Genomic DNA, 19,494 nt, shown 5'->3' on the forward strand with positions numbered 1-19,494 from the left:
CTATTTAGGGTGCTAACAAATACAATCTATTACACTTTAGAGAAAATTCAATTACAGGATAAACAGAGTTGTTGTCTTTAACCATTGACTGAACTGCTGAAACGAGTCATCAGTAATTCCAGTTTTAAATCTCTAGGCTATTTCTAAACTTCAAATGAATTAAACAAATCAATAGAGACAGTCGATTGTTTTGTTTTTTTACTTGAATGCATGTAATGCTTTAAGTACCATAACATAACTAGCACAGTTTTAGTTTCACTTTTTGTTTCTCTAAATGTAGAAATAACAGAATTTTGTAACACTTTATTATAGGATGCCCATGTTCTGTAAATACTATTGTATATTCAGTGCACTTTAAGTCAAATATCAAATTCCCTGACCGTCACTGACAAAAAAGATGAATTTCTGTGAACCAATAAAAATAAGGTAACTGTTGTGCTTGTGTTTTAATAATGTAACATTAAAATAATATGTTAAAATATTAGCAATACACAACAATTCCCTGACTTTCAATGTCAGGAAGAGAGCTTTAAAAATTGCATGATATTCCAGAAATCACATGACGCGTGGGAACCCTGTATATTAACTACAATTAATTATGCATAATTACCCATAACACCCTAAACCTAACCTACATTCTAACCTTTAACATATAATATAGTAGTAAGTATGTGTAATTAATTCATGTTACTCAGTAGGTAAATAAATAGTTATACTGTGAAGACACCTAAAGTGTAACCAACAATTTTCCAAGACGCCTATGTATTTTGTATTTATTTATAGGAAACTGCCACAAAACTAGTAAATTTTTGCCACAAAAATGTAATCTATGCAAAATCAGCTCAAGAGTGTTGTCGGTGTCAATTCTAACAATATTCTAACACAAGTAATTGTGTGTTTTTCACCTGTATTCATCTCTCTCCCTGGTTGAATCTGTGAGACCCTGGTCCAAAGTCAGTAATTGACCACCTTAATGTATAAAATAGGAAAGAAAAAAAGATTTAAACTTCACACATCGGCAGCCTTGAGTTTTTAAACTGTTTGAATGTCAAAGCAACTACTAGAAATGTACAATATCTACATCAAACATCATATTATGTTTGTTGATTTTGTCTGCAATGAATATCTAACGTTACCGGCATGCACTAAATTCCAGGGGTTTCATTACCACGACGTAAAATGGACATGGCTCGGTCGGTGTTTAGGAAACGCCCCCTTAAAAAACAATATGAGAGAGAGGTCTGATGTTACTGTATATAATAAAAAAAAATGATCAACTTAATGGGCTAACGTTACATACCATATTGCAGCGCATTACGAGTTATTTTGATAACTGGATTGTTACTGCTAACATTAGCTAAGCTGACGAACACAACAGTAAATTATGTTAACGTTAGATGAAACTCAATTGCACACTTGATGTATGAACAGCTCGGTACCTTCCTTGGGTCCTTTTAGAAAGTTTTTTTTAGCATCTTTGCTCCACCAGGGTTAATTTTTCTCCATCTTCAAGTCCCTCACTGTCGGTTTGAATTTGATAACGTTAACCGTTTTCAATTGCGCGCTCGCGTTCACGAACCATCCAGTTTCTGTGGTTTCAAGATAAATAAAAATATTAATAGCCGAATTCAGAAATTAAAAATGTATCACGTAACAGTTTTAAATAGTGACACTATATTAGCCAACAGTATAAAATGTGTATCACCATACTGATTTACTGTTTATTTATTTTTGAATGAGAGCTTAACGTAAATGTTTTACTTCATTCAATTTCTTTTCAGCCTAACTTTAGTCCCTTTATTAATCAGGGGTCGCCATAGCACTGCCATGTTTTTACTTAAATATGCGGTAAAACATATGATGTTTTAAAATAATAAAGGATATTTGAGCTCTTTAATCCCTCCGTAACTTAGAAAAAAAACACCACAAAGATCAACAATAGTTTCTGACTATGTGTAGAATAAATTGTACATAAATGGGTAAATAATATAAAATATTCATCTGTAAAAACCACTATGAATAGAACTGTATATTTCTGAAAATGCGTTAGAAAAGAAACATATTATGAAAAGCCTAAAAATTGAACCGACAGCTGCATAAAAATAGGCCCCACATTTAGTTTGCTTTTTGATTGAGTTAAAAAGATGAAAATATCATTGACTGACCTTATCAAAACTGCCAAGAGAGACATTCAGTTGATGTACAGTTACTGTGTTGTATTCTTCTCTCATTAAAATAAAAAACTGAAATGGCAGCCGTGAGGAAACAGCGGTGAAGCAAACACAGAACGTTCCCCTAACATTGCCAGATGGTCTCATTAGGTTATTTTTTCAGCATTTACATAAAACAAATGAGTCGACAGACTTTTCAAGTTTGATTTTTTAGGTTTCCTTAAAATCTGTTCTCACACTGGCATAAAAAAATCACGTTTAGCCCCTTTTAAAGTAAAGAATAAAAAGCCAAAATTAAACATTTGAGGATTGACACTCCATGAAGACATCAAGTGTACAAAAGCATGTTTATTTCCCATCACTTAGGGACAACAGGAGACACCAACCCAGAGACACTGAGGCGCATGACTGTACAGAAACCGTCAATAATTACAACAATACTTACCATAGTACACATACTCATTTTTACATTGTACAAGTTTATTTCAGTATAAATAGCGTATGTTGAATAAGTTTCCCTTTTTCAGGTTATAAAGATGCAGCAGTGCTTCACTGATGGATGTGCAAAACCCAAATAAATACTAGTATGTCCATAAACACAACTTACATGGCAAACACAAGTTCTCCAGTCATTAAAACAGATAACACACAGAATAATGGGAATTTAATGGGAATTTTTGTGTTCAGTCTTCATCTGAGCATTGTTCTGGCTGGCGGCTCCTTCCATTGACCTTATTATGGTTTTATTTTCCTAAATTTGGGTTTTGCTTTCACTTTCATTGGTTATATGATATTTGAACTACTTTTTCAACGCTGAATTTTAATATTGGAGACATGTGGATGGACATTTCATTCCAAATCTAAATAATAATATTGAAATTGCATTGTGAAACCCTTTATGTCAAACATATCTAAATTCAAACTGCAATGGATAGCGTGTCACTAGTCCAAATATATAAAAATTCTTAAATCAAGAAGCATTTTCTTGACAAGCAAGAAATATTTTCTTGTTTTAAGAAATAATGTCAAAATAAACTGAGCTTTTTTTTAATATAAGTAAAATAATCAAGTAAAAACCAAAAACTATGATATTTTGCTTACGCCATTGGCTCTATTTTGCTAATTTTAAGGAAAATCTTGCTTAATTTTGGCATATTATTTCTGTAAACCATACAATATTTCCTGCTCGTCTAGAAAATGATTCTTGATTTAAGTATTTTTAGAGATTTAAACAACAAACAGGACAAAAATATCTAGGAAAATATATTATATATATTTTTTTGCTGTGTTTAATTTAGAAAAGGGGTGCCCAAACTCTGTCCTGGAGGTTTGGTGTCCTGCAAAGTGTAGTCCCAATGCCAATCAGACACACCTAGGCTAGCTAATCAAGCTCTTACTAGGCTTACTAGAAACATCCGTGCAGGTGTGTTGAGGCAAATTGAAGCTAAAATATGCAGGACACCGGCCCTCCAGGACCGAGTTTGAACATCCCTGATTTAGGATTTTCATTTTAGTCCTCCTTTAGAATGTTTAAGACCACAGAACCTGATTGAAACACATTAAACTGTGTGTTCTTCAGAAATTTAAACATATTCTAACTAAATCCACTTTAATAATCATCTGTAAAAATGAAATGAAAATATATAACCCCTTAATACTTTACTGAATGGAACAAATAAAAAATAAAAGGGAAAACAATCAATGAAATGAGATGATAAAAGAGGCAGGATGGCACAAGTAAAGGTAGCTCCTGAAATTAGCTCTTTTTGGGTCTCTAGAAACACAGGTAACCACTCCAGTGTTCTCATATTTCATAAAAAAAACATCTTGAGTATTTAAAGTTCATCGTTTTCACTCTTTAAGGGAATAAAAATAAATCTGTCTGCTCATGTGAGGTCATTGATCTGATTGTTTGTTGTGTGTCAGGGTTTAGTGATGTGGACTTCGCTGGCCCCCGCCCCGTTGGTGGTGGTGGTGATGATGTATTGTGTGGTGGCCTGTTGGCCGCCTGCCGGCTGCTCCAGTGGATCAGGGTGACCCTGTGTGGCAGTGGATGGGACGCTCACCTGCTTACCGTCCAGCTCTGTCTGTCCATCTGAGATCACATAGTGTGTCTGAAACACACCGGAAACAAAATCACAATTGCTCTAAAATGCAACTTACATAGCGTTTCAGATCATGTCATTTTATTTCCAGGTTTCTCAGTAGCGGAAGTCGCCATAGTTGGGTAAACTTAGAGCATTGTGTCCCAAACCTGTTCCTGGAGGCACACCAACAGTACATATTTTGCATGTCTCCCTTATCTGACCCATTCATTTCAGGTTTTGGAGTCTCTTCTAGTGTTCTGATGAGTTGCTTCAGGCGTGTTTGTATAGGAAGAGGCTGAAAATGTAAAGTGTGCCTTCAGGAACAGGGTTGGGAAACACTGACTTAGAGCTTAGCAGTGTTGGGCAGTAGCGTGTCTACTTACTACATCTCTCAGTAGTGTGGCGGTAGCATCGTTACTTTCTAAATCAAATAGCTTTCGTTAGCGAAGCTATTATTTTAAGTGCAGTAGCGTCCATACAAGCTACATTTACTGATCGCAGATCATTACGAGATGCTACTGACATTCACAGAGCTGTGAGGTCGGTGCCTGCCTGGCCAATAAAAGTAAATCCCTATGATGGCGAGAATGGCGAATTCTTCTTCTTCCTCTTCGTGTTTTATGGTGGTTTTAAAGTTATTTCTGATCCTGTGATCTTCTTAGAGTTGAATTAGTTTTAAATGAATTCAATGTTTGTTCTGCAAATGTGCCCTTGCATGAAAAAAAATAATAGTAGTTTAATGTAAATACAATATAACAATATTTATTATTATTTACTTTGATGTATTTGTTGTGGAGTTAATTCAAGGCTTTCTGCGACGATGAGTCAGACACGATGTTGTTACAAAGTTAACGCACAGACAGACACACACAGAGTTTGGTGTAACGCGTTCCACAGTAAGACGTTAATGTATTCCAATTACAATTTTGAGGAATGCAGTAATGTAACGAATTACATTTTAAATTTGTGTAATTTTGATTACAGTTACTAAAGTCCATGTAATTGCGTTACTTACAAATTGCTGGAGGACGTGAGCTGAAATGGTTGTCGTTGAGAGTGGTTGCTTCTTCAAGTGCAAATACAGACATTACTTTGATTTTAATGAGCGTAAAAACAAAAATATTGCTGTAAAATGCAGTCTATTTCTAGTCTATATATATTCGACCAGCAACTTGTTCAGCACTAGAACCGAAAGCATTCTACGACATTAATCATCATCAAGAAAGACACCGGTGCAAAAATAAGGGCGGCAGAACTCAGCCTGAACAGGCTAAATTACATTTTTGTTCAGGATCGGGAGTGAAGGTACCTTTCAGAATGTGAAAAGAAGCGTAGCCACTTAACACGTCTTTTGCACGCACGCATATATTGGAAGCGCATACTGCATGCGCTCGTATTTTCCAGGCGCTCTCGGTTGAAAACCGCGAGTCACGTGACAAGAACTGACCGATTAGCTTCATATTATGGAATATACACATTTCGGTAGACTAATTACCTCAGAAAAACACTGAACAAACCAAACCACACAAGTTTTGGGCAATCTTTTTAAGTCTTTTGAATATATAAAGTTGCTGTAATCAATCCATGGTAATGTTTTTCAGTGAATATTAAATCTCTGAATGAGCTGCAGTATATTTTGTATTTTATAGTTATATTTTATGTTTTTAAAAAAAATTTAACGTAATTAGTAATCTGATTCCTTTTTACATGAAGTAATTAGTAATGTAATCTGATTACAATTTTCCAGTAGTAATCAGTAATTTATAATCTTTTACTTTTTTAAAGTAACTTACCCTACACTGCACAGCGGACACACACACAACATGCGCATTTAACTTTCCACTGTTTTTGCACAGCAAATATGGATATCCGTTAAGTTAATGTACAAAATAAATCTGATTTAACGTCCACAAACCGGGATTAAAGCATCTTCTTTCATAATTGTACTGACATGTGGCTGTGGTGATAAAGATGGCAAAATCGCTGTAATTCAATACAAACATGAACGGTTTCAAAAAAGTTTTAAACTTGTAAAACTCATTCTTGATCACATTTGATGATGACTGATGATCACAGAGAGCTGAACAGATCTTTTAATCCCAGTTGCTTTGCGCACGTCGGTGGGCGGGGAAACCAAACTCCTACGTCACAGTGCGGTGGGCATCAAAACAGGAGGGATTTGGATTCTTTTTTAACGTCAGGAAACTTTAAAAAAAGAGACTTATTGGGTTTATATCACCCCAGTATAACCATGGACACAGTATACCTACACACAGTTCTGTCCAAACAGCTTACAAAAGATGATTTTCATCATAAGTGCCCTTTAAATTGACAGCAGCTCAATAATACACAGTTTCATATTAATAATTAATAAAAATAAATGAATGAAATAAATCTACTGCTCTTAAAGGAATATGTTATTATAGCTCTATTAATATATGTTGAATTTAGAATCTAGTAGTAAGTGTGTGTCTGTAGATATATTTAATGGGATTCCTGTGGTCTCTGACTTTGAAAAAACATGAATTTCTAGCATTTAAACAGTTGAATGTACTCATTCACTGCTAATTTTATTGACATATCAATTGCTCTGGTATTCACCGAATGTAATTGAGAATCAAATAAAGATCTTGTGATTCAGAATGTAATTAAATCTGGTCATCTGAACTTATACCCAGAATTTGTCCTACATATAGAGCCCAGACATTTAATCAGACTCACCGTTTTGACCTGACTGCTGTTAACAGCTGCTGTGACGGGAGTGCTGGCCTCAGCTATCACATACTGAGTGTGAGGAAGAGCCATCATCTGGATCTCAGAGGCTGAGAGGGAAACGTGATCTTGTCATCATATGTACAGATTAATATAAAGACCAAAACAGATGCTTCTGCTAAAGATACTCACGGTAACTCCTATAGTTCCAGTTGCTGGGCAGGTAGGCATGTTGTGTGGCTCCTTGCGTCTGATTGGATGATGTCTGTAGAGTCTGTTGAGCCAGGGTTACCGGTGTCAACTGGGCTGTGCTCAGCTCCTGAGCCGCTTGCTGAGAGGAGGGGCTTAGAGGCTGACCTGACACCTGATTGGATGGTAGGAAGTGTTAAAAGGAGAAGTGATCGTGAACAGAAATATAAAACTCTTGTATTTTCTACCATAATTATGTAAATGTAGAATTTCATTAATAATAGTCTTTATAATATATCTCTGATAATAAAACTATATTATTTCTGATCATAATACATTAAATAGTATGTATGAAAAATGTGAAAAGTAAATCTAGAACATTCCAGGAATTCACAAACTTGTATTTATTTAAAGGTGAATATACTAAACATGTTTTGGTTGTCTATGCGTACAAAATAGTGGACAACCCCAACAGAACCCCTGATAAGATCAAAATATTACGTTTATTCCCATTTGTTTGTCAGCAAAAATGTTTTGCATCATATATTGGGATGCATTTACACTATATTGGGTTTTGAGACATCTGCCTTTACATGCACGTGAACATTATTGACATCCTAATCTCAATAAGTAGGGATTAATATGAAATGGGCCCACTCACTGCAGCTATAACAGCATCAAATCTTAAGGGAAGATATTCAACAATGATTAACAGTGTGTTTATGGGGATATCAGAAACTGTTGGACAAGAAGGCTTAGCTAACAGTCTCTTCAATAATTCATCCCAAAGGTGCTTAGTCAGGTAAACATCAGGATTCTGTGCAGGCCAGTCATATTCCTCCACACCAAACTTCCTCAAACATCTCTTTATGCACTGGTGTACAATCATTTTGAAACATGAAGGCGCAATCACAAAACTGTTCTCAGAGTTTGGGGAGCATGAAATTGTCCACAATGTTTTCTTTTAGTGAAATATTAAGATTTCACTGGAACTAAGATGCCAAACCAACCCTAAAGAACACCCCTCACTAAAATCCTCCCACCACCAAACTTTTCACTTAACACAATGAAGTCAGGAAAGAAACTATAGTGAATTGACAAACTGCAATTAATATTACAGTAAACTAGTTTTTACTAGTGGTGTAACAGATTACAAATCACACAGATCGGGTCGGTTCACATTATGTTTTTTTTTTTTTTTTTTCAGATCAGCCAAAAAAGGAACAAATGTAATTTGCTTTCCATTCATTACAATATCATATAAAAAAAATGTAAAAATAAAATTATGAAATAATCAGATAAATAAAATAAAATCAGTTTAATAAGTTAAGAGCGGGGAGGGCTGATGATCGGTTAGTGAAGAGGGAGGGTAGGCGTTAGGTAGTGCGCGGCAGGCCAGAGTCACAGTGGCAGGCCAGATTGCCCGTCTCCCTATGGCCAGTCCACCCTTGGATGTACTTGCTGCCTACAACTTCCATTTTTGAGCGTCGCTAAATGCACATGATGGTGATTTTAACTTGTAACTTCATAACTAACTCAAAAGACTGAACACTTAATCTCTTTCGAGATTTTTTTTTACATTTTTCCAACACAGATTTGAATGCAGCGATTCGAAGGGTTAATAAACATATGCAAATCACCATCATTTATAATTTATGTTGCCTGGGTGTTAAGATCCCGATGTTTTAATGATTAATCATGCAGCTTCCACTGAATGCATTAATGCAAGCTAAACGAGTAGTGACAGAAAACGCCTTTAATAACCCACAAATTAATAACCAACACCTTCTAAGATACCCACCACATCCCAAAAACCCTACCACAACTCCTTCCGTCATCATTATATTTTACAGGAAAGCCTAAATGCTTTCATACATGTTATTTAAATGATGCGATCTCTCTGTGATCGTTACAAGTTTAGGATTAATCTACAAGTAAAACAAAATGTATTAATCCACGGGCCACGTGTGTTCACGTGTGTTCTGAACCATGGTTGTGATCTGTACGAATCATGGAGCAACTGTGATCCGTTAGACCCCTATTTATTACTACTGTAAACTGTGGTGTATTGTATTACGATATATAGTCTAATTTGTGCATATTTCTGTAGTTGCTGTGTTACCAAAGCAGCTATAGAATTACCACAACAAGTGCTTAATTCAAGTGCTTTACTATAGCATTGTAAGAGAATTTAAAAATGCTCCCCTTGATCACGTAGAACAGTTAAATGCACTGAGCTCCTGAGAGCAAACTGCACTTTCACAGATGTCTGTAGAATCGATCTGGATGTTTAGTGCACCCCCCTGTGGCCATTTGAACTCCTGAATTCAATAATTTGGCAATGAAAGGTGTGCATTACATAAATATACATATGCATGTTGCACTAGAAGGAAAACAAGAGCTGCTCACCTGTGCATTGGCCTGCACTGCCGCTGTGGGCTCTGCCACTTGAATGTGCTGAACCTGAATGGAGTGCTGACTGTAACTATGAGGATCGTGCAACTGACTCACATCTACTGTAGAGTGCTGAGAGTGAGGAGAAGACGCCTGCAATGACAATCACAAATAAGATTTACCAAAGATCTATCGCTAATGTACAAATCCACACATTGAGTATGTTGATCAAATACTTTAGCTTCAAACGTAGTAAAGCCCAGCCACAGCCCAATCAGAAATGCCTGTTCACTGACAGAAACCTTCGTTTATAAGACAAAAAGCCTCTAAAAATGTACAGAACCAATCAGAATATCCAAATGCCACACATATGACTGGATAAATCAAGTATGAGTTGGGAAAGCAGTGTATATTTTCGCTTTTCTGACACACATACTGTAAATGACGCGCTGTAGCCGGGAGCTAGCTCTCTACAACTCTCACATGGAGCAGGGCTGCACCTGGTCAGTACCTAGATGGAAGACCACATGGGAAATCTAGGTTGCTGCTGGAGGTGGTGTGAGTAAAACCAGCAAGGGGTGCTCAAAATGCACTCTAGGTGGATCTTAATGCCCCAAAATATTGATGGGGACTCTATACTGCTCAGTGAGCACCATCTTTTGGATGAGACGTTTAACTTAGGTCCTGACTCTCTGTGGCTGTTAAAAATCCCAGGATGTCCTTCGAAAAAAAGTAGGGGGTTTAACTCCGGCATCCTGACCAAATTTTCCCACTGGCCTCTGTCCATCATGGCCTCCTAACCATCCCCATATTATAAGTCATCCAGGTGGATGCTGCACTTTTTATATATTCATTTATTCTCTTTTGGGCTTAGTCCCTTAATTAATCTGGGGGCGCCACAGCGGAATGAACCGCTAACTTGACCAGCATATGTTTTATGCAGCTGATGCTCTTCCAGCTGCAACCCATCACTGGGAAACATCCAAACATTCTGATATTGCAATTTTAGCTTACCCAATTCACCAGTATCGCGTTTCTTTGGACTTGTGGGTGAAACCGGAGCACCCGAAGAAAACCCATACAAACATGGGGAAAACATGCAAACTCCACATAGAAACTTCCCGTGAGACGCGTGTTTTATCTTCCTTTCAACAATAGTCTCAAAATTAGAGCAATTCAAAACATTTATGAACAAAACTAAACTTCCTAGAGAGTAAAAGTGAGATTATCACACACCACAGAGAACTGAAAGTCATTTTATATGTCTTATTCAACATTTTTCCGCAAATAAAAGACAATCAAATATGTAATTACCAATTAAATGACTAAATGGGTTTCTTCATTGACATTACAGGGAAATTACTCAACTTAAATGTCAAAATAGAAGACAAATAATATGCTAATTTTAAAAAAAGCACTTCAAGGCCTTTAAGCACATGCCAAACTGAGAGTATTTATTTAGTAAAACCTAGAACCATTTCTAGGCCATGAGACCAACATGCATTGATTCAACTTGTCTGAATTATAGTCAAATAAGGAATAAAACAGGCATTTGTTTTGTTGACGAGAGGAAAGATAAGTTATGGGAGCACATGAGAATAAAAGGTAAATAAACCGAGAGCCAAGCCCTGTGCACACTGGAACGCTTTTTGCTTGCGTTTTCTGTCAACGTTTAACGCCTTGTAACTAAATAAAAGGCGCCAATGTGATTGTGCACCAACGTGCAAAACGCCAGGCATAAAAGCGTCTGTTTTAAAGTAACGTCTCATGCGTGATGTTTTGTTTTGACGTGCGGTGTCAAAACCTTTAATACCTTTAATCACGTAGATGGAGCTGCTGAAGTTACAGTAAACAGCACTTGGAGGCGCTCAAGTTTAAAACTGTCAATGCAAGCGCACATTGAAGAAGATGCCCAGAGGTGATCTGAACGAGGAGCTGCTTATTGCATTGGTTAACAATAATTATTTCTTCAGCGCTAGAGCTGGAGCTGCTACTTGAACCATGCTTGTTCGAATCGCCAGTAGCTTAAACAAGTGTGTCAACTCATAGATATATACACTAGATGTCGCCTGGCCTATTGTTGTCTATTGGACGGAATGCGTCAATACCGCCGCCATCTTGCTACAGGGTAACGCTCCTTTGAAATGAATGCGATACCAAGGTACAGTGGAGGACTGTGGCCATGCAAAGCCAGAGATATACACATATATCTATAATCGGGAGTTTTCCTGAATGTTATTATGTAATTTTTTTTTCTAATTACGAAAATTATAATTTTACATCACTTTTCTACATTGATGGATCAGTGACCGCACGGCAATTACTGACAAAAAACTTGTGTTTGTGTGTACAAAAATGTACTATTCACCCTCCCTGTTAAATTTAATCTAATCCGTGTCCTGAAACACACCTCCTCTCCTGCTTTCACTGCTCATACTGACGGAGAGAGCGATTCGTTTGTGAATGAATCCCCCGAACGACTCTTTCACTAACGTTAGCCGACAATAATATAAGTTTCTGGCAGCGCAGCAACTCGTTGTCATATTTCTTTTGCATTGTTTGCTGATTTTATTCAAAAAAACTAGCATAAGCCGAGTGTTTAGTGCGAGTTGGAGATGCTTTGCCGTATGGTGAATGCAGTAAGTGACTGTTCATCAATAAAGTTACATGATTAGCACAAAAGTTCAGAACATACAAAAACAGAAAAAAACTTCATATTACCTATGAAATGTTCTGCCTTTGTGCTTTGTTTTCTTTGTTTGCTCGTTACTACACCCGTAGACAGCGCTAAAGTCCCGCATCTTCACATAGTAACACTGTCTTGACTAGTGCGGTTGAATGACATTTGTCCTGGGAGCACTGTATCAATGTGGCGGCGCTATTGGCGCATGCTCAGGGTCCCTATGCGATATCTAGTGTATATATCTATGGTGTCAACTTTGTCGTCTTCTTCTGTGCTACAAGCGGGCGTCAGAAGCTTAAAGTTGTGTAGCGCCATCTAACATCAAGGAGTGATTTTGCATACTCTTCTGCTCGACGCCAGTGAAAATCGATTAGGTTTGAATCCATAAAAACGTCTTAAAAAACGCTGACGATAAACGCAAACAAAAAGCTTCCCGGTGTGTACAAGCTTTAAAAGTGTGTATGTGTGTTCGTACCGGGGCCACCTGCACCACCTGCAGCTGTATGTGCTGAGGCTGGGACAGACCTCCTCCCGCCTGAGACACAGGGATGTACTGGATCCTCTGGAAGTCTCCCTGTGCGGTGCGGTAGTCTGTGGTCAGAGTCTGCGAAAGCTCCGTCATGGCCTGAGTCAGCAGGTCCGTCGTCTAGGACAAAGACAGAAACTGATGGTGACAGAGCACTTTGTTTTGTTTTACTTTCATCTTTGCCATGTTGACAGCACACAATATTTGACCAGATGTTTTTCAAGATGCTAGTATTCAGCTTAAAGTGACATTTAAAGGCTTAACTAGGTTAACTAGGCAGGTTAGGGTAATTAGGCAAGTTATTGTATAATGTTTCAGATACTAAAGGGCATCTGATTGGACAGTAGATTTGATGATATCATAAAAATCATAAACATTCCACATTAACGGAGGTATGGAAATGCTACATCTGAACGCCTGGATCTTCTAAATCTGTGTTTTCCTATTGTTTTGGAGCACACTAGTTTATAGACAGCCTTTAAGACCAGGGGTCCGTTCTTCGTACGTGGATTACTCAGTTAGCTGGATTTGGATATTGACGATTTGACACGATCCAAGATCGTTTTGTTCTTCAAAGCTAATCCGAGAGTTGTTGTCATAGCAACAGTTCTGCTAGCTTAAACCTGATCGGGAGCAGGTTCAATTCATATAAACAGGATTAGATCGGCTCAGTTCAAGCAAATATAATACAGAAAGTATGTACCGAGTTCTGATATTTTCCTACAGTAGTAGTTATATACACTTGGGAAAAGAGTAAATATTTTTAAACTATATATATAAAGTAATAGTTATTAATAAAATAAATAAAGGTATATATATTAATGAAACTTATGCAAGCTGCACTCTCGAAATGAAAGTACAAAGACTGCCACCTGGTGGTGCACAGAGAAAACTTATTGATATGAACTTTTTAGATCGCTTAGTACAAATTGTGGATAATAAACATGAACAATATGTGACTTTTTTAAAGCAATAACACATTTATGCAGTCATGAACATGTTTTGATAGTTAAATCCCAGTGATTTGATGCTTCACAAAAGTTGCAGACGCCTTTACCAATATGAAAATGCTTTTGTAAACAACCAGTTATTCTTTACACCAATTAAAAAACGGCTACTATAATAAAGAAAATCTTTTCTAAATGTAGAACTAAATACATTGATTTGCATTGAAATACATGATGAATACTCTTGACACATGAAAGTGTAAAGCCTGCAGCTCACAACAAATGTGGAAGGTTATTGCGTGTCATATTTAACAAACCGTTTACTGCTAATTTGACGTAATTTTGCTCACATGGATAATTGAATATTAATCAGATGATGTCATTACGCAGCTGTGCCGTCAGCCAATCGTTGCATTGCTGATCATGATTTCGAGGATCGATAGATCTGTCCTTCACAACACACGCGGCGATCTCAGATCAGTTTATCCAGACATTCTAATCTGATTCGCGAACTCGTTTGAAGAACCAAATTAGCGAGAGATCAGTTATCGAGATGAAAAGATCCAGGATCTGCCAAATCATCTTAGATCATTTAAGCGAGGTACGAAGAACGGACCCCAAGAAATTTAAGCTTTATTTGGTTTTTCACTCACCACCACAGCCTCCGCAGTGGTGCCATCTGTAGTGATGACAGCAGGAGTGCTGCTGATGACCGTAGCAGCCAGAGGAGCCTGGATGTTGCTACTGCTGTTGTACTGATATTCCGGATGCTTCTTACGGATGTGCTGGACCATTTTTGTCTACAATATAAAGGCATATATTAGGACAATTGCATCAGTCAAGATTCACACATGCATCACCTTAGTGTGGACTTCTGTACCTTGCTGCTGTATTGCTTGGCGCAGTGCGGGCAGCAAACCGGAGCGGTGGCAATGGTGCCTGTCAGTTGTGTGTGTGTGCTCAGCATCGGGTCGGGCTCTCCTGGCCCTGCCGGACGCAGCTTCCGGATACTTGGGGGCAACTCTGCTCCGGGGTGGTTCTTTAAAATGTGGGCCTTCCTTTTACTGGCACTTTTATACACCTGAACAGATAAAGAAAGGACAATATGACTAAATCTACTATTTATAAATAGTCATACGACCTTATATTTAAGAAATGAGTACAAATTATTTTTCTTAACAATGATTAAATGTCAAAAAGTAGCAAACAAAAATGAAAAGGCTTTTAATCATGGAATGTCATGATACAGTTTTTGAAGGTGCTGTAAGTTTTAGACTCATCTAAAGCATAAAAATACCATAATATGTTTGCATATATTTAAAAAACATGCTAATGAACTGTTACGAGTAGTGTAGTGTAGGCTTGTGTGTGGTTTCTCTCTCGCGCTCTTTCTCTCTCTTTCTCTCGCTCTCTCTCTCTTTCTCACTCTAAGTATTCGCAGGTGCAGCGGATTACGTTGGGACGGACCATGATTGGCGGCGGCTATAAAAACCTGCAGAGAACATGGGTTCGATGGCTCCCCGCTCTCTCTCGATTTCCCCGCTTGTACTCAGTGGAGAATGTGATCCCATGAGTGTTTGCTTGTATATTGAGATGCCGTTGTGTTAATTTTTAACCGGCGATTGAAACCCAGTTTACTGTCTCCCTGTCGGGCTTGGAGCATGTAGGGAGGTTTGGTGCCTTATTTGTTATTTTCGTTTTCTCCTGTGTTTGTTAGTAGGGAGGTAAGTTTTCTGTATTTTATTTTATTTGTTTTCTAGGGAAGTTTAATCTAATTTAGTTAGCTTGGTTTATTGTCATTTATTTTGGCTGACCCCTCCTGATGTTATTTTTGCTCCTTATTTCTGTTAATAAATCATATTTTCTTGTTAATTCTTAGTGGTTGTGTTTTTGGTATATATTTTGGGGAGAGAGATTCTTGTTTATCTGAAAAACAATGCTATAGTCAGATATTCTGCTTTGAAATTTGTCGTTACGTGCCAGAACATGTCTTTGTTTTAGTCCCTTTAACCTGTACACTGCCACTTTAGCCAATTGTAATTTATTTATTCAGTGAAGAAAGCTCTTAAAGTTACACATGAGGTGGTTATTAGTTAGCAAATAATGTAAATATCACAAATATAAACATTAGGTGAGCAGGTTACACTGTAAGCCTGTGTCCTAATAACATGATACGTGATAAGATTTTCAGTGATAAACATTTTGGCTGTTTGCACCGGATGAAACATGGTAGAAATTTAAATACAGCCATTCAGAAGCACAGAATAGTGCACTCACTGCACTTTAGCGAAATGGTAAGCTTTATAATGTAATTAATACATATTAACATTATTAAATGTACATGCTGAATCACTCATATGTTGGTGGTGTCAATCTGGCAACCTGTGCTGGCGTGTGTTTTGAACCAGGCGTGTAATAACTAGTTCAATCACTGGGTGACAAACTTGCATACAGAAAAAAGGATTTCATATGCAAATGAAGTATTTTATGAAACTGCAATCATAATCCTAAAAAAAAATCTATAAAGGAAGTTATGCCCATACATACAAAGTATATCATAATATAAAATAAATATATATTTCATAATATTATTTTATAATCTAATTTACTGTTATTTTGGTAAAATTATCCCATGAAGATTCCCAATTACTTAGAAATTTCTAACGGTGATTTATTCAAAAGTAATATATTTTAATATCTATATAAACCTCTAATAATTTTTACATTTGTGATAAAATATGATCTTGCAAAGACGGTTTAATGCAAAATTGTGAGTAAAAAAAGAGTAACCGTGAAGACCAAAGAGACGGAACCTTATCACAGTACTGGCAGTAGTAATCTCTGTTGGGTTTGATGATGGGCAGCGTCAGCTCCGGAACCTCCTCCAGTCGCATCTCAGGATGCCGTTTAGACAGGTGATTCACCTGCGCACACACACAAATACAGCAATAGAGTGAGTTATAGCCAAGTGATTTCACTAAACATTAAGTGTCATTTAGTGATGACACTAAACATTGCAAAACTTAATCTAGTTGTGAGTTACAATGTTAATTCTAGCCCAAAAAAATATATTGATCTTTTTTAAGAAGAAGACAATACTATGCAAGAACAGATTGTGTATGATTATTATTATTATTATTGGTGTTTTTAGATATTTTTTTATTTTAATTATTATTTATTAAAAAAAAAAATTCCCATTTTACTCAGTAAAGCTTAAAAGGGTAGGTATTTTACTTCAATTATTATTTATATGGTCTCTGATTGCAACCTTCTTGCTGTGAGGTGACAGCACTATCCACTGCGCCACCGCGTCGCCGGTCTCTCATTGTAATAAAGCAAAATTAAGACCAGTCTTTTTTATCTATAACAACCTGTTTTAATTTTACCCATGAAAAATAAACTCAATCAAACTTAAACTTTAAAAAGTTTTATTAAAGTTTAGTAGCAAACTGTTTTATTTTTCTGAAGTAAGAATTAGTATTTTGAAAAGAAACAAGTCATGCCGAGTTCAAACTGCACGATTTTCAAAGTAGTCGTGTCACAGATGTTTTCATACTGCATGACTTACTGGGCTAGCATTCTGTCGGTGCTGTGTTTACACTGCACGATGCTTCGGCGATGGGGTTTCACACTGCATGACTTTACAATAGGAAGAATGGCAGACAACTTTGTCTCAGTCAGCAAACTACGTCTCACAACCAAACACACGTGAGAAGTCATGAAGTACATATTTTGTCATTAACTACATAATGAGAAAGAAGCCTTTAGTGGGGTAGAAAAATTTACATATTTGCTCACCTGGCTTTTGAAGGTAATTAGCAATTTCTCCTCAACTTTTTTTTTTTTCGTCTCGGTTGTGGTATTGCTCAGATAACACGTCAAACAGACACGGGTGCTCCTGCCAAATTTACACTAGTTTTCCTCCTTTTCCTGGGTCCAAATAGACCAACAAGAAGCCCTTTTAACTTCTCCCCCAACTTCCCGCTGGCCTGCAGGTACCCATACTAATGGATGCTTCTCTCTCATTGGCTGTAGGTGATCGCCGATGTTATTTTTAAGCCATACTCACACTAGCTACAGTTGCCTCGAACCGGGGCAAAGCACACTTGTCCCGCCTCCCGTCTCCCCCGACAGCCCGCACTCACACACAATCGGGCCTTGGCACGCTTAAGTCATCGCTGCTGTGCTGTTCAGTGAGAAGCACTCTCTCACTCAGCAGCCCAGTGGAGATTTCTCTAGTTATATCGTTTCAGTCGTTTGATATGCAGTGACATGCAGTCAAATATTTCGCCAAACACGTCCTTAGGGATGCAGTGACACGCAGTCAGATATTTCACCGCAGATTCTTTTGGCGCTCATAATCATAATGCTCTCGTGCTGCAGGAGGAGGTCTGCTGAAGCCGCGCAGCTGTCATGCTGTAAGGAGTTCTCGTCTTTAATAAACTACGGCAGTTTGCGTTCACTGAACAGTAAGAATGATTAATTAATCCATATGAAACAGCCCCTTAAAAGTCATGTCTCGCTTTCAGTTTCGGGCTTTGGCGCGTTTTGCACTCACACACAAGCGCACTGCGCCAAAGCCCAAGTGAACCGCGCTCAGGCCCACCTCTTCCAACCGGGCCAGGGCCGGCCAAGTGAACCGTGCTTGAGCCCGATTCAGCGCACTCACACTTCTCAAACGATCCGGGAAACGGGCCTGGGCATGGTACGGATGGCATAGTGTGAGTACGCCCTTAATCAGAACACATTTCACACAGCCTGACTTTGAATCGCTGTCAGCTCCAGATATTTAACATGTCAAATATCTCATGGGTGTCGGCGACTTATCTGCAATTCTCTCAGATCACGTCTTTGATAGTTTACACAGTGTGATTGTCACTCACATAAACGAGCACCGATTTGGCATTTGTCTGCTCAAAATCGGGGTTAAAATCATGCAGTCTGAACAAACATTTTGCATTGTAACTCCTATCTATTCTTATTTTGATTAAAAAAATGTGAACAATCCAGTTTCAAGACCTTTTCAAACAAAATCAGTAAAGCAACTTGTTTAAAAAAATAATAAACAGCTGGTTTTAAGATAAATACACTTTTTTTAAATACGTTTATGTCTTTACTAAAGCCTAGGTAAGTTTTCTGCATTCAAAAAAACTGACCAAGTATAATTATCTGACTGCACTGGCAGATCATTTGGCTTGTTTTTAGTCTGTATCTTCTTAAATCCTTCATTTATTTCTTGAATTTAGATGTTTATTTTATTGCAGTGAATCTGAAGGCCTAAGAAAGCCGGACAATGTTGAGTACCAGCATTCCTCGTCTCCTGAAGCCCATCATGCAGAGTCTGCATTTGAACATGAAGCTCTCGAAGTCAGTGGTGGGCTCCTTCTGCTTCAGAGCTTTAGTTCGGTGGATGCGGTCCGCTTTCTTGGCCTCGCGCTCAGGGTTGTGCATCCGCTGCATGTGCTCCCGTAGCTTATCCTTCCTCTGGTCAACAACACAGAAACAACACTTCAAATAATGCAGAATGTGTGCATAAATAAAATATTATATGGAAGACAGCATTAATAAACTGTAAATCCAAAATAAATGTATTTTAGCTCAAAAACCGCACAAACATGATAACACGTTGAATTTGTTTATGTATATTTGAATAATAATTAATAAATTGTCAGATTTTGTAACCTTTTTCCTGCCAGCTTGACAAACTTTTGTACATTTTCTTGGTTCACTGAACCAATTATGACCAATTAATTATTATAAAATGAATTATTTAACAATTAATTAT

General features: G+C 37.5%; 1 protein-coding gene across 1 annotated transcript in view; it reads right to left on the reverse strand.

Annotated features, from left to right (window-relative positions):
* Positions 1-2,500: 2,500 nt before the first annotated feature.
* The window catches only part of prdm10 (PR domain containing 10), a 40,768-nt gene continuing 23,774 nt past the window's right edge, over positions 2,501-19,494 (reverse strand). The window contains 9 exon segments of the mRNA NM_001347687.1: positions 2,501-4,285; positions 6,980-7,080; positions 7,163-7,334; positions 9,569-9,706; positions 12,712-12,882; positions 14,363-14,509; positions 14,590-14,790; positions 16,523-16,633; positions 19,014-19,193. Of these exon segments, the coding sequence (NP_001334616.1) occupies positions 4,094-4,285; positions 6,980-7,080; positions 7,163-7,334; positions 9,569-9,706; positions 12,712-12,882; positions 14,363-14,509; positions 14,590-14,790; positions 16,523-16,633; positions 19,014-19,193 (1,413 nt within the window). The 3' untranslated portion in view covers positions 2,501-4,093.

Source organism: Danio rerio, chromosome 18, assembly GCF_049306965.1.
Source record: "Danio rerio strain Tuebingen ecotype United States chromosome 18, GRCz12tu, whole genome shotgun sequence".
In the NCBI taxonomy this organism is placed as follows: domain Eukaryota; kingdom Metazoa; phylum Chordata; class Actinopteri; order Cypriniformes; family Danionidae; genus Danio; species Danio rerio.